At 42.9% G+C, this 16,208-nt stretch overlaps 1 protein-coding gene across 1 annotated transcript in view; it reads right to left on the bottom strand.

Moving 5' to 3' along the window:
• LOC115482141 (5-hydroxytryptamine receptor 3A-like) overlaps positions 1 to 12,389 on the bottom strand; it is a 31,881-nt gene extending 19,492 nt beyond the window's left edge. The window contains exons 1-2 of the mRNA XM_030221712.1: positions 12,377 to 12,389; positions 11,239 to 11,405 (exon numbers count right to left, since the gene is read on the bottom strand). Coding sequence (XP_030077572.1) covers positions 11,239 to 11,405; positions 12,377 to 12,389 — 180 coding nt within the window. The remainder of the gene's footprint in view (positions 1 to 11,238; positions 11,406 to 12,376) is intronic.
• Positions 12,390 to 16,208: the final 3,819 nt, after the last annotated feature.

Below are 16,208 nucleotides of genomic sequence, written 5' to 3'. Positions count from 1 at the left end.
ATTATGGAGTCAATAGTCAAAGTCATTTAAATTGTGCTCAGTGCACTGTCTGTTGATATTTTGTCATGGCTCTGCTGTGCCTTTCTTTTCCCCGACACACCTTTTCTCCTGGCATAGTAGTTTTACAGAACAGGTCCCATAGTGTTTGGGGCCTGCATTGGGTGGTGCGGCTGCCTCCGGCATCCTGTGGTGAGGTGCTTCTGGGTTGTAGCTCTCCTAGGGTGCGCATGTGCGCATGCTGAAGAGCTGCCCTTAAAGGGGCAGCATGCTGCTGTTCCAGGGAGGCAGCTGAGGATCTACTTCTGCCCCCTGGGAAGAGTTCCTGCTCCCATCAGACACCTTCATAATGAGGTCTCTAGCCTTGTTCCAGCTTCAGACTTGGGCCTGCTCCAGTCTTGCTCCTGTTCATGATCATGATGCTGTTTCAGTTCCTGCCTTGTTCCTGTTCCTGATCCTGCCAAGCTCCAAGCCCTGCCTTGCCCCTGAGTTCCTGCCTTGATTTGTTTTTGTGTCTCAGTCCCTGTCTTGTCTGTCTTGTTTGCTGCCTGAATCCAGTTTTAGCCTATTTCCTTGTTGCTCCATGGTGCGACCGAACCTTGAATACTGTGTTCAATTCTGTCACCACATCTCAAAAAAGATATAGTGGAATTAGAAAAGGTACAGAGAAGGGCAACAAAAATGATAAAGAGGATGGGATTTTATTTTATTTATTTATTTATTGCATATGTATCTCACATTATCCCACCTATTTGCAGGCTCAATGTGGCTTACATAGTTTTGTTAACATTGTCATTATTAAAATGGACTTGGGAAAATCCACTGCTTATTTCTAGGATAAGCAGCATAAAATGTATTGTACTGTTTTGGGATCTTGCCAGGTATGTAACCTAGATTGGCCACTGTTAGAAACAGGATACTGGGCTTGATGGACCTTCGGTGTGTCCCAGTATGGAAACACTTATGTATTGATGATTTGGATGTACATAAATCAGCATTTAGATATGTATATTGCATCCACGTTTAAATTCCATTTTTAGAAAGCCAAGATATATACATCAAAATCATGAATATGTGTATATTTCAAGTGTCATGATCTGGGCATGTTTTGGGTGGGGCTAAAATATACACATACATTCCCCATTTCAGAAGGGAAAATTTCATGTGTATTTCTGCTGAGATCAATGTCAGGATTTACAGCTGCTCCTGGGGATTTCTTGGTTATATAAAGGTGCTCATTTTGGGCAATGCTGTACTGGAGGGATGGGGGGGGGGGGGGGCAAATATACAGTGGGGGAAATAAGTATTTGATCCCTTGCTGATTTTGTAAGTTTGCCCACTGACAAAGACATGAGCAGCCCATAATTGAAGGGTAGGTTATTGGTAACAGTGAGAGATAGCACATCACAAATTAAATCCGGAAAATCACATTGTGGAAAGTATATGAATTTATTTGCATTCTGCAGAGGGAAATAAGTATTTAATCCCTCTGGCAAACAAGACCTAATACTTGGTGGCAAAACCCTTGTTGGCAAGCACAGCGGTCAGACGTCTTCTGTAGTTGATGATGAGGTTTGCACACATGTCAGGAGGAATTTTGGTCCACTCCTCTTTGCAGATCATCTCTAAATCATTAAGAGTTCTGGGCTGTCGCTTGGCAACTCGCAGCTTCAGCTCCCTCCATAAGTTTTCAATGGGATTAAGGTCTGGTGACTGGCTAGGCCACTCCATGACCCTAATGTGCTTCTTCCTGAGCCACTCCTTTGTTGCCTTGGCTGTATGTTTTGAGTCATTGTCGTGCTGGAAGACCCAGCCACGACCCATTTTTAAGGCCCTGGCGGAGGGAAGGAGGTTGTCACTCAGAATTGTACGGTACATGGCCCCATCCATTCTCCCATTGATGCGGTGAAGTAGTCCTGTGCCCTTAGCAGAGAAACACCCCCAAAACATAACATTTCCACCTCCATGCTTGACAGTGGGGACGGTGTTCTTTGGGTCATAGGCAGCATTTCTCTTCCTCCAAACACGGCGAGTTAAGTTCATGCCAAAGAGCTCAATTTTTGTCTCATCTGACCACAGCACCTTCTCCCAATCACTCTCGGCATCATCCAGGTGTTCACTGGCAAACTTCAGACGGGCCGTCACATGTGCCTTCCGGAGCAGGGGGACCTTGCGGGCACTGCAGGATTGCAATCCGTTATGTCGTAATGTGTTACCAATGGTTTTCGTGGTGACAGTGGTCCCAGCTGCCTTGAGATCATTGACAAGTTCCCCCCTTGTAGTTGTAGGCTGATTTCTAACCTTCCTCATGATCAAGGATACCCCACGAGGTGAGATTTTGCGTGGAGCCCCAGATCTTTGTCGATTGACAGTCATTTTGTACTTCTTCCATTTTCTTACTATGGCACCAACAGTTGTCTCCTTCTCGCCCAGCGTCTTACTGATGGTTTTGTAGCCCATTCCAGCCTTGTGCAGGTGTATGATCTTGTCCCTGACATCCTTAGACAGCTCCTTGCTCTTGGCCATTTTGTAGAGGTTAGAGTCTGACTGATTCACTGAGTCTGTGGACAGGTGTCTTTCATACAGGTGACCATTGCCGACAGCTGTCTGTCATGCAGGTAACGAGTTGATTTGGAGCATCTACCTGGTCTGTAGGGGCCAGATCTCTTACTGGTTGGTGGGGGATCAAATACTTATTTCCCTCTGCAGAATGCAAATAAATTCATATACTTTCCACAATGTGATTTTCCGGATTAAATTTGTGATGTGCTATCTCTCACTGTTACCAATAACCTACCCTTCAATTATGGGCTGCTCATGTCTTTGTCAGTGGGCAAACTTACAAAATCAGCAAGGGATCAAATACTTATTTCCCCCACTGTAGGTGTGCTCTTAGCTTTGAGCTTTAGGGAGTTTGGTGGGAGGATTGTGCTTGGTGCATGCAAGAGTTCAGTGGTAAGTTCAGCTGTGTGCATGCACCTGGTAAAAACCGAAAGTGTAGCACACATTGGCGTCTGTTTTCTGCAGCCTAAATAAATACATATTTTTCTGGATACTTATATTTAGGTGCAAGTAGCAGATGCTAATGTGCGCTTTGGAGTTTTTTTAAAGCAAGCTAATGTATACTTTTTTTTTTTAAACATGGCCGCTTTAAATTTAGACGCAGGACAAGAACGTTAATGTGTACTTCAGGTTCAGGTCTGCTGTTTTTCACAACCAGCACTCAAGGGCTTGCATGGGCTTCCTTCTGCTGCCACAACCAATCAAACCTGCTAGATTTTGCAGAAAGAATCATGAGAGAAGCATGAAAATCATGGGACATCCTCTCTTCCAGCAACTTAACGCCTGCTCGGACCTTTTTAATCAGATGCTGTTTTCTGATCATTGGAGAATAACACAAAGTGACCTCATTTAAATGAGCTTATCTACATTTGCATGCCATCTGTGGAGCTAGACCCCTCTGATCATTCTGCACTGGTAAATGAGGGCACTAGCATGGCACTAATGGCCTCTAGCACCCGTGTTTACTTTTGATGATTGGCATCTGAAAGTTCTTCCTTTTTTCATTAGGACAGATCCTAAACCTCTTCACTTTTTATCCATCTATATATATATACAGTGCATTCCATTTAAGTGCACGTCGGATAAACGCATGCTCTGTTTAACTACATGCCATACTTCGGTCCCGTTTTTGACACCATCAATTTCTATGGGGACAAACTTTGGTTTAGCGCACCACTGATAAGTGCAAGATTCATTTATATGCATAGTTTAAGACCGCTCCTCTGCAGGAAAGACTCCACATAAGCGCGCGCATGGAATATGGAAGCCGATTGGCACGTGACAACCAACGAGATTTCAAATTTACCGCCCCTTTAACTGCCACAGGCAGAATAAGCAAAAGAATGTTGTTAGAGTGTACACTGGGGTCGTCGTCATCGTTGCGGCAGAACTGTAAGACTTTAACACTGGCTGAACGAATAGAAGTTCTTAAAAAATTAGAAAACAAACAAAGTCAAGCATCTATTGCTAAAGAATATGGTGTCAATCCCAGTCAAATTTCACGTTGTCTTAAAGCAGAAAGACCAGCTCCTAGAAGACTGGCAAAACAATAGAAATCCACAACAGAAACGAAAACGGGTGGGAAAAGCTGAGGAGGTAGAAGATGCTCTTCTTCGGTGGTTTTCTCGAGTCAGGAGCAGACAGTTTCCTGTCAGTGGTCCACTGCTTATGGAGAAAGCTATCCAGCTAGCTGAAAGTCTTGGACTAACTGAATTCAAAGCCACTGTTGGATGGTTGGAAAGATGGAAGGAGAGGAACAGCATAAAGTTCAAGAAACAGCATGGTGAGAAACAAGAAGCTGATGACTTTGGTGCTGAGAATTGGGTTGTTTCAGTTCTTTCTACCATCTTGAACGAGTTTGTACCTTGTGACATTTTCAATGCTGATGAAAACGATCTCTACTGGTGAGCGATTCCTGATGGAACACTTGCATTCAAGCATGCCAAAACTACTGGAGGTAAAACGTCGAAGGACCGACTGACAATCCTCCTTTGCTGCAATATGGATGGGAGTGAGAAGTTGGAACCCCTCATCATTGGAAAGAGCAAACAGCCCCATTGCTTCAAGAAAGTTAAGCGACTTCCTGTGTCATACAAGGCTAACGCAAATTCATGGATGACTGGGGAAATTTGGAAGCAGCGGCTAAAGAAGTTAGACACTAGAATGTGGGCACAAAAGCGTCAGATTTTGTTGCTTTGTGATAATTGTGCTGCACACAGGGATGATGTCAGGCTGTCTAATGTCAAGGTGGTCTTCCTGCCACCAAACACTACCTCTCTGATCCAACCTATGGATCAGGGCATAATAGCCAATTTCATACAACATTAACGGGGTCTTGTGCTACGTTGTCTGATGAGCGTTATGGATGACCAGACTGGCAAGGATAAATGTGCTGTTGAACTGGCTCGTAATCTATCACTGTTGGATTCCCTACATATGCAGAATGAAGCCTGGAATCATGTTACACAGGCAACCATTGTGAACTGCTACAAGCGGGCAAGCTTTGCTAAGGATGTGGAGAGGGACAAAACAGATGCAGCTGTTGCAAACGCGTCAGATGAACAGGTTATTGACATCCCAGCCTGTGTTACTGAAGAGGAGTTTCATCGCTACGTAGCTGGTGATTATGAAAACAGCTGACGACAGCACTGATGTCAAGATATGTGCGTACACACAGGCAACAACGGCTGATTATGAAACAGAGGATGAAATGAGCAGCAAGGCACATGCTGACGAAATTCAACAACTTCCTCTTGTCACTTTTGCAAGAGCGCTGGAGAGTCTCAACACCATGCGGGCCTATCTGGAGGCCACTCAATGTCAGTGCTATGACAGTTTTTACTGTCTGGCAGACGTAGTCTATAGAACTCACAGACCCAATAGTGTACAGAGGACTATAACTGATTACTTCAAGTAAGCCTAACGTCAGTTAACGGAGACTGTATACTGTATATATAATAATAAACAGTACTGTATATCAGATGTCAAGCTTCTTTGGGTCACAATGGTTAAGTGCACGCTCCAGTTAACTGCATGCATTTCTTTGGTCCTAGACCCTTGCACTTAAGCGGATTGCACTGTATATATGTATATTTGTGTGTGTTGCATCCAGAGTCAGATTTCTCAACATGTAGAGCAGGCATGGGTGGCTTCCCTTAGTGGGACAAGCATCTCATCCTCAGCCAGTTGTGAACTTTGTAGGGGGGGTAGGGGGTAATAGCTAGTATTACACTCTCTCCCTGCTTCATTTTCACATGAAACAAGAAGGAACAGGTGAATGAATGTCACAAGAAAGCAGAATATTGGGTGCTGGAAGTCACTGAATTGTGCAGCACTCACTTCAAAATCATTTTCAAAAGCAGCAACCATTTGAATCCTAGGATAAGTGCTGCTGCCCCTGATGAAAGGAACTGCACATTCTGTGATGTGATTTTTTTTTAAAATCACACTACAACCTGTACAGACATAACTGAGCAAAGCGGTTCCTAGGGGAAGGGTTGAAAGAAATTTACATTTGAAAGTAAATGTTTCTGTGTATAAATTAACCCCCCAAATTTGTGTGTGCCAACAGCAGATGTAAATGCAGATATTCCCCAGGGTTTTCAAGGGTATTGTGTGCATATTTACTATTCTTATGCTGTTTACAAAATTGTAAGTTTTATGTCAAACTGTACCTGCTGAACACCATCTTGGGTGAGTCTGTTCATAACGGAGGTGAATAAATCCCAATAAGTAAAAAAAAAAAAAATTTGTTAATGATTAAAATGTACTGATACCTGTAAGGAATAGCGTGCACTTATTATTTATATGAATCTCAGCTATAAAATTACCTCAAAATGGGAAAATCTCTTAATTCAGTTGCCCCTTTCTTATTCTGCATTGGGAATAGACGAGTAGCCGATGGTTAGTGCAGTAGCCTGAGAACCAGGGGAATCAGGTTCAATTCCCACTGCAGCTTCTTGGGACACTGGGCAAGTCATTTAACCCTTCATAAGTACATAAGTACATAAGTAGTGCCATACTGGGAAAGACCAAAGGTCCATCTAGCCCAGCATCCTGTCACCGACAGTGGCCAATCCAGGTCAAGGGCACCTGGCACGCTCCCCAAACGTAAAAACATTCCAGACAAGTTATACCTAAAAATGCGGAATTTTTCCAAGTCCATTTAATAGCGGTCTATGGACTTGTCCTTTAGGAATCTATCTAACCCCTTTTTAAACTCCGTCAAGCTAACCGCCCGTACCACGTTCTCCGGCAACGAATTCCAGAGTCTAATTACACGTTGGGTGAAGAAAAATTTTCTCCGATTCGTTTTAAATTTACCACACTGTAGCTTCAACTCATGCCCTCTAGTCCTAGTATTTTTGGATAGCGTGAACAGTCGCTTCACATCCACCCGATCCATTCCACTCATTATTTTATACACTTCTATCATATCTCCCCTCAGCCGTCTCTTCTCCAAGCTGAAAAGCCCTAGCCTTCTCAGCCTCTCTTCATAGGAAAGTCGTCCCATCCCCACTATCATTTTCGTCGCCCTTCGCTGTACCTTTTCCAATTCTACTATATCTTTTTTGAGATACGGAGACCAGTACTGAACACAATACTCCAGGTGCGGTCGCACCATGGAGCGATACAACGGCATTATAACATCCGCACACCTGGACTCCATACCCTTCCTAATAACACCCAACATTCTATTCGCTTTCCTAGCCGCAGCAGCACACTGAGCAGAAGGTTTCAGCGTATCATCGACGACGACACCCAGATCCCTTTCTTGATCCGTAACTCCTAACGCGGAACCTTGCAAGACGTAGCTATAATTCGGGTTCCTCTTACCCACATGCATCACTTTGCACTTGTCAACATTGAACTTCATCTGCCACTTGCACGCCCATTCTCCCAGTCTCGCAAGGTCCTCCTGTAATTGTTCACATTCCTCCTGCGACTTGACGACCCTGAATAATTTTGTGTCATCGGCGAATTTAATTACCTCACTAGTTATTCCCATCTCTAGGTCATTTATAAATACATTAAAAAGCAACGGACCCAGCACAGACCCCTGCGGGACCCCACTAACTACCCTCCTCCACTGAGAATACTGGCCACGCAATCCTACTCTCTGCTTCCTATCTTTCAACCAGTTCTTAATCCATAATAATACCCTACCTCCGATTCCATGACTCTGCAATTTCTTCAGGAGTCTTTTGTGCGGCACTTTGTCAAACGCCTTCTGAAAATCCAGATATACAATATCAACCGGCTCCCCATTGTCCACATGTTTGCTTACCCCCTCAAAAAAATGCATTAGATTGGTGAGGCAAGACTTCCCTTCACTAAATCCGTGCTGACTTTGTCTCATCAGTCCATGTTTTTGTATATGCTCTGCAATTTTATTCTTAATAATAGCCTCCACCATCTTGCCCGGCACCGACGTCAGACTCACCGGTCTATAATTTCCCGGATCTCCTCTGGAACCCTTCTTAAAAATCGGAGTAACATTGGCTACCCTCCAGTCTTCCGGTACTACACTCGATTTTAGGGACAGATTGCATATTTCTAACAGTAGCTCCGCAAGTTCATTTTTTAGTTCTATTAATACTCTGGGATGAATACCATCAGGTCCCGGTGATTTACTACTCTTCAGCTTGCTGAACTGACCCATTACATCCTCCAAGGTTACAGAGAATTTGTTTAGTTTCTCCGACTCCCCCGCTTCAAATATTCTTTCCGGCACCGGTGTCCCCCCCAAATCCTCCTCGGTGAAGACCAAAGCAAAGAATTCATTTAATTTCTCCGCTACGGCTTTGTCCTCCTTGATCGCCCCTTTAACACCATTTTCGTCCAGCGGCCCAACCGACTCTTTGGCCGGTTTCCTGCTTTTAATGTATCTAAAAAAATTTTTACTATGTATTTTTGCTTCCAACGCTAATTTCTTCTCAAAGTCCTTTTTTGCCCTCCTTATCTCCGCTTTGCATTTGGCTTGGCATTCCTTATGATCTATCCTGTTACTTTCAGTTGGTTCTCTTCTCCACTTTCTGAAGGATTGTTTTTTGGCTCTAATGATTTCCTTTATCTTACTGTTTAGCCACGCCGGCTGACGTTTAGTCTTTTTTCCCTTTTTTCTAATACGTGGAATATATTTGTCCTGAACCTCCAGGATGGTGTTTTTAAACAGCATCCACGCCTGATGCAAGTTTTTTACTCTGCGAGCTGCTCCTTTCAGTCTTTTTTTCACCATTTTTCTCATTTTGTCGTAATCACCTTTTCTATAGTTAAACGCTAGCGTACTTGATTTCCTAGTTTCACTTCCTTCAATGCCAATATCAAAACCGATCATATTATGATCACTGTTATCAAGCGGCCCTCGTATCGTTACCCCCTGCACTAGATCATGAGCACCACTAAGGACTAAGTCTAGTATTTTTCCTTCTCTTGTCGGCTCCTGAACTAGCTGTTCCATGAAGCTGTCCTTGATTTCATCAAGAAATCTTATGTCCCTTGCGTGTACAGATGTTACATTAACCCAGTCTATATGCGGGTAATTGAAATCCCCCATTATTATTGTGTTGCCCAGTTTGTTTGCGTCCCTGATTTCCTTTAACATTTCCGCATCCATCTGTTCGTCCTGGCCAGGCGGACGGTAGTACACTCCTATCACTATCCTTTTCCCCTTTGCACATGGAATTTCAATCCACAGTGATTCCAAGGAGTGTTTTGTTTCCTGCAGAATTTTCAATCTATTTGATTCAAGGCTCTCGTTAATATACAATGCTACCCCTCCACCAATCCGAATCACCCTATCACTACGATATAATTTGTACCCCGGTATGACAGTGTCCCACTGGTTATCCTCCTTCCACCAGGTCTCAGAGATGCCTATTATATCTAATTTTTCATTTAGTACAATATATTCCAACTCCCCCATCTTATTTCTTAGGCTCCTGGCATTCGCATATAGACATTTCAAACTATGTTTGTTGTTCCTAAGTACATCATGCTTAGTACTTGACAGTATTAATTGGCAATCTTTTGTCTGATTTTTATTGTTATTTAAAGATACCCGATCTACTACAATCTCTTCATTGCCCCAAGCCCAAATTAGTACCAGTATATAATATGTAAACTACTTTTGATTGTAACAACAGAAAGGCAGTATATCAAATCCCATCTTCTTTTACATATGTTTAATTTCTGAGGAGATATGAACAGAATTGGGAAACTATTTTCCCACAGTTACGATTCACCATTGAAAGTCTTCTCTGAAGGTTTGGATTTAGTCATTTAGCAGAGAGTGGAGGAGGGCAGTGGGAGATGTTAAGGAAAATTTGTGGCTATCATTTAGTGCAATTTGTGGAATGAGGACAATAAATTTGTCCTTAGTACATGGAAGTCACCAACAGCAAGGTGGGGCCTTTATAAAGATATTTTGATGCACAGATTTCACAGCAGTTTAAATATTCACTTCATTTGCTTGACTTGTGTGAGCAGGGGGGTACTATTCTCTTGCCCAGGATCTCTAGAGAAAGATACCACTTCATCATAAGTTCTGTTTCCTCAGTCCAGGGATACTCCTTCACCTCCATGGGATCCTCCAAGTCTAACTCACTGGGAGATTTTATACCATCTAGTTCCTCCCTTGGGAACCTCTCCCCTCTGAACCAGCCCCAGCCGGTCCTCGCTATATCTCCCCTCCTCCTCCAGTAATTTACATCCTTCCTCAGCTTAAATGCATCCTAGTGCCCTCTATTGGGAAAGTCCTTCATTACACTGAATGTCTCCTTTTTGTTTTTCTGCCTTGAAATAAGAGGGAAAACTGGTGGACCTATGGGGATTTCTTCCTTAGTTCCAGTTCCCAGTTACAATAGATGCTGAACTAGTCATCCAATTTCTGTTGTTTTTTTTTTACATTTTGGGCCTCTGTTACTAAACCGTGCTAGTGATTCCTGGCACAACAATGCAGACAAAGCCCGTTCACTTTGAATAGACTTTGTTGGCATTGCCTTGCCGGGAATCACTGGCGAGGTGTAGTAAAAGAGGCCCTTTGTGTCCAAAGAATGGAATTGATGGGGGATATTTATTAAATTTAGTTTCATGCATACATGCAAAGTCTGTTTTACATGCTGTCTCTCTCTTTGTGTCTCTCACCTATTGGCTCTTAACCCTACTGGCACTAGGCATTCTGGCAATGGAGGAAAGAATAGGATACAGCATAGTCAGGTATATGTGTGTTATGTATACAGTTAAGGAACTGTGGCAGCTTGGAATGCATCTTCATGAACAATTATCTGGGTTCCCCCTCTTCCCTTTTTATTATATCTCCTTCCCAAATTAGGCCAGCCATTGTAGGAACAGTTCTCAGCTACAGCCCTCAAACTGCAACTCCCTCTGGATCCCAGGTAAGAAGGACCCTATGTCCAGCCACCAAGTGTCGCTACTAACTAGGATTCCCTTTACCCAGAGAGTAGAAGAGTTCTCTCGGACTACTCTCTTTCTATCTCATATTTTTCTCATAGCCTATGCTTCCTCTTTGTGTGTTAACTCCTCTTTTCCATTTGACATAAAATGAAACTGTAGGAGTAGAACTGAAAGCCAGCTTCACTTCTGTTATCTCCTTCAACGCCATATCCAACAGAGGCAATAAGCAGAAAGAAGCAGGAATGAACAAAGGGCAGAGCTTACCACATCGAGGATGGCACGCACTATGATGCTGATTTCCACAATTGTGGTGTTCCTCCAGTCATGTACAGGACGTACGTCCTTCTTGTAGCCAGTCATCAAGTGGTTAAACAGCTGAATGTAGGTGGAGTTGATGGTATTAGCAGAATCATAAATTTCTTCATCAGTGGCTGAAAAGAATTGAGCATTAACATGTGCAGGTATTACATTACCTTACTACTTTTCTAAGCTAATTTCCTGACCTGTTGTTTCACGCTCAGTGGCCTTCCTGTTGACTATTTATTCACGTTTGCTTGGATATGCTTCTGTGCTTATAAGAGAGACCTCATGCTCATCAGTAGTGTGACCAAACTACACAGGAAGCCGGAGCACCCAGGCACTGTAAGAAGGTGCAAAAGACTATTTCTCCTAGAATAAATGATCTGACGCAGACTTTGGTGTCTACGGATCATAATCCTCCAACATTATAACTAAGCATCCACAGCTATCCACAGACCAGGGTTTCTGATTTACAGACTGTGGTCTCTGATACATGAATCTTTTCCATGAGGGGGAGAGGTGTGTGTGATTCATTTATAGAGCAGCAGGTCTTATTTAAAGAAAAGGTGTGGCAAACACAAGGGTCAAAATAGCTAATTCGAACTCTGGGTTGGGACTTATGCCATTTTAGGAAATGAAAACCAAGCAGCCAGTGGTGTAAATTCTATCCAAGCAGCCTCTGTGATGTGAAGGTGGAGAGGAGAAGAGCAGGGGGAAGGAGGGAGTCAAGAGAAGGACGAATTTTATTTATTTAGATTTGCTCACACCTTTTTCAGTAGTAGCTCAAGGTGAGTTACATTCAGGAACACTGGGTATTTCCCTGTCCCTGGAGGACTCACTATCTAAGATTGTACCTGTGGCAATAAAGAGTTAAGTGACTTGCCCAAGATCACAAGCAGCAGCTGTGAGATTTCAACTGGGCACCTCTGGACATCAAGATTGGTGCTTTAACCCCACTAGGCCACTCCTCCACTCCATTTATAACAACTCCCTTATCTTCAGAGTTGGATCCCCCTACTTTAGGGGCCCTATCTGATATTTTGCTTGGGGGCCCTTAATTTGAACTGCTGCTGCTGCCAGTAATGCACAATTTTACACTTACTCCAAGGACGCATGTACCTGCATTCTTTGAAATACAATACACACATAGGGCCAGATTCCGTAAATGTATATGCATCACAGGATCACGCCCAAATTTGGGCTTCTATATAGCACAACCAAATTTGCGAGTTTAAATCCGGTCATATTTTGGATTTGTGCACACAATTTAATTACTGAACAAGCCAATCAGTGCCAATAATTGCTACTTAACAAGCACCAATTGGCATTCATTTGAATTTACGCACACAACTTGCTAGGCGTATTCTGTAGAGCGGTGCATGTAAATTCTAATGTGTGCTGCAAAAAGGGGACATGGCCAAGGGTGTGGAATGGGCGGACCGTGAGTGTTCCAAAAATTTACACACATGGCCTAACTTAGGCGCTGGTATTTACACAAAGGTTTACTTGGAGTAAATGGACACACCTAGAGTTAGGTGCAGGCATGACCGTTAGGTGTATTCTGTAAACCGTGCCAACCGTGCCTAAATCTAGGCACGGTTAACAGGAAATGTCTAGGTGGAAATATTTTTGGTGCCAATATTTCAGGTGCTATATAAAGAATCTAGTCCAGTATGCACCAAGGAATGCCTGGGCAAAATCCATGCAAAGGTGTATGTGTGGCTGTTGAGCTATATACACCTGTACAGTTTTATAAAAACCATTTTCATGTGGAAACATGCTTCACATACAAAGATTGTTTTATAAAAGTATCTCCAAAATATATTGTTAGTCTAATAAAAAGGATGGGCTCGATATTTAGCCCAAGGTGGCATGCCAGGGCATGCATGGGTCTTCTCAGCATTGAATATCTGGGTATGACCTCTGACCCAGAAGTTAACTGGGTACTGGCCAATATTCAGAGTGATGCCTAGTTAACTTACCACATAAAGCTAGGACAGCTGTTCTGTTGTTCTAACTTTGTGCGGTTACTTAGTTGATTAGCGGATTGAAAATAGTTGCTAAGCGACTAAGTTGATGTTCTGCCCTTACTTTGCCCCTGAACCCACACACACATACTAGCTGGTTTTGGCATAGGCAGTTAGAGGGGTTATTCAGCGCCAATGTTCGGTTAAGTGCTGCTGAGTATCCTCGGATAGCCCCACACAAATGATTTAAATGGCCAGGAGCAACACAGGAAACTCAGAAGGCTAAACAAAATAGTTTCAGTGTACCTAACATCTTCATTAACTTACATTCTTTCAGTGTGCATGTGAGCAGAGCTGAGTCTCAGTGCCTCTTGCATGCCTGGTTCTGCTTCTGACTACACCAAACAATTAAACAGGCATAAAACATTACCAAGTGCCTCTTACAGGAAATTACATGTCCTCAGGGTTCATGTCAACCAGGCTGAACCTCAGAGACTCCTGCACACCTTGCTCAGCCACTGACTGTGCTCATTATGTTTCCCTGAGGATTGGATAAGTATCCAATACAAAAGAGGATAGAAAGAGACAAAATGTTTCATTCAACAAAAAGACTCTTTGTAAAAATTAGAGCTTAATAGTACTTAATCAAATCAACCCTCAAGATGGAGTACAATCAAAAAATTGGAAGGGAAAAGCCTCAGTACCTTACCTCCACCCTATAATTAACTTTTAGAGGTGGCAGGATTTCAACAGGGTCAATATTCTTCACAGGCATTAACAAAAACCTTCCAAAACAGATTATTAAAACTCCACTTGTCTTCAATTTTAATGGAACCAAAAAATGCGACTTAAAGAGAAAAAACACACAAGCAAAAAAATTAGCTTTTGTGAAAGGTGCTTGTCCACTGTCAGGTATTTAATCGCATCGACTATGGCCAGAGTTTCGCTAGAACTGCTGTATCAAGATGTGATCAAAATTTATCAGCATTTAAATGCATGTTTCTTAGTGTCTTCAGGATCCCTGAGGATTGGAGCCACACCCCGTTTCTCTCCTATCCTCCCCTGCTACAGGGCTCCAGGGAGATCTTATGCAGTCCTGGGGAGTTTTGTTATGTTCTGCCTAGTCCTGTTACTGCTAAGTCCTCAAGCTGGCCCTTTTCCCTTGCTTCTGTTCTTAAGTAGCTCACCTGGATTGACTCCACTCTTCCACTGCTTGCTAGCAGCATTGTCTTAGATACTCTTAAAAAGTAATTAATTACAGTTACTAGTTAGTTCTCAGCTTAAAGTAATTAGTTACAGCAATTAAATTACTCATTTAGGAAAGTAAGGGGGTCTTTTACAAAGCATCAGTAAGCCAAATGCAGGCTTACCGAATGCTAAGTCAGGGCTACCGCTGGCCCAACACAGCCGCCGGAGGTAGTTCTGCCCTGAGCGCACATAATTTCTGGGAAAAAAGAAAACCCTCGGAAATGGCTTGCATGGCGGTAACCCGGTGGTAATCGAGCATCGCTGTGTGCTGCCCAGTTACTGCTGAGTTACTGCGGAAGCCCTTATTGCCAGTTCAATGGGTGGTGGCAAGGGCTCCCTGTCTCATGGTCATGCGGTAAGAGAATTGTTACCGGATGACCATGTTTGTCTGGAGGCTTTTTACCCACTGCGGTAAAAAGGGCCATGGCATATGGGAAAAACAGCCCATACCGCTAGCACAGGGCCTTTTTTCCCCACAGCTTGGTAAAAGGACCTCTCAATGATTACTGATTACAGTTATCTGCTTAGAGAAACAAATTGCTTCTCCTTTACCAATACAACATCCAAGAATACCTATGGTAAAAGCCTTATGGTACATTAAGAGGAAAAATATCCATCTTATATACAACCTCAATGTGAATACTGCATAACTTAATATCTTGATACTTATTTCAAGGAGGTTTGACCAACTCATGCCAACCACATCCTCTGTCATGTCATGTTGTGCTAGTTATTCTTCAAAAGTAATTAATTACAGTTACTGGGATAGTGAATAGTTAACTACTTTATTAATTATTGGAGGAAAGAAATTAACTACAGTAACGAATTACTAGTAACTCAATATCGCACAACACTGCTTGCTAATGGCCTAGCCTCAAGTGTTTCTAGAAACCCTTATCTCAGAAAACATTTTTCAAGTTAAAACAACTTTGATAGGTCCATTCTTACTTTATCTCTAATCATTTTGAAAGTTCTGGTGCAACTCTTAATTATGTCACAACTAGATTACTGTAATTCCCTATATGTTGGTATCACTCAAAGGCAGATGCAGAGATTGTAGTTGATTCAGAATACAGCAGCTAGACTTATTTTTCGTAGAACTAAATTTCATCACGTGTCTCCTTTGTAGACTGATTTGCATTGGCTTCTGGTGAAAGCATGAATAATTTTCAAGATGTGTTGTCTTGTATTCAAAATCTTGGAGGGTTACAGTCCAACTGATCTGACACTGTTAATATCTCTTTTGTGATACTGTAATAATCTTATTGTTGAACATAATTAATATTTTTGCATTCTGGATTTATGTATCCTTTTCTTCTGTTGTTAACCCACTCTGAACCTAATTTTAGGGACACAGCAGGCTATAAATACCCATCATCATCAAGTTAAACTTTGTTTTCCTTCAGTTTTCATGTGGAGGAGGAGAGTGTTGCTGGGCCTCAGGGTAATCCTGACTCAGGGGCCCTTCTACAGAGTGGCAGTAAGCCCAACACGGGCTTACTGCTCGCTCTTTTGGGGCTGCTGCCTACCCAGTGTGGCTGCCGACAGTAGTCCCTCCTCGAGCGCACACCATTTCTGGGGGAAAAATAAAACCCCCCAGAAATGGCTTGCGCAGCGGTAACCCAGCAGTAATCGGGCATCACCACACACTGCCGGGTTACCGCTGGGTTAGCACACCTATGCCCCTTTTTGGATCTGCACATTAGAATTTAAGCACTG

This window comes from Microcaecilia unicolor, chromosome 12 (assembly GCF_901765095.1).
Source record: "Microcaecilia unicolor chromosome 12, aMicUni1.1, whole genome shotgun sequence".
NCBI lineage: Eukaryota > Metazoa > Chordata > Amphibia > Gymnophiona > Siphonopidae > Microcaecilia > Microcaecilia unicolor.
The sequence above is the reverse complement of the archived record's forward strand: the minus strand, read 5'-3'. Positions and strand labels throughout refer to the sequence as shown.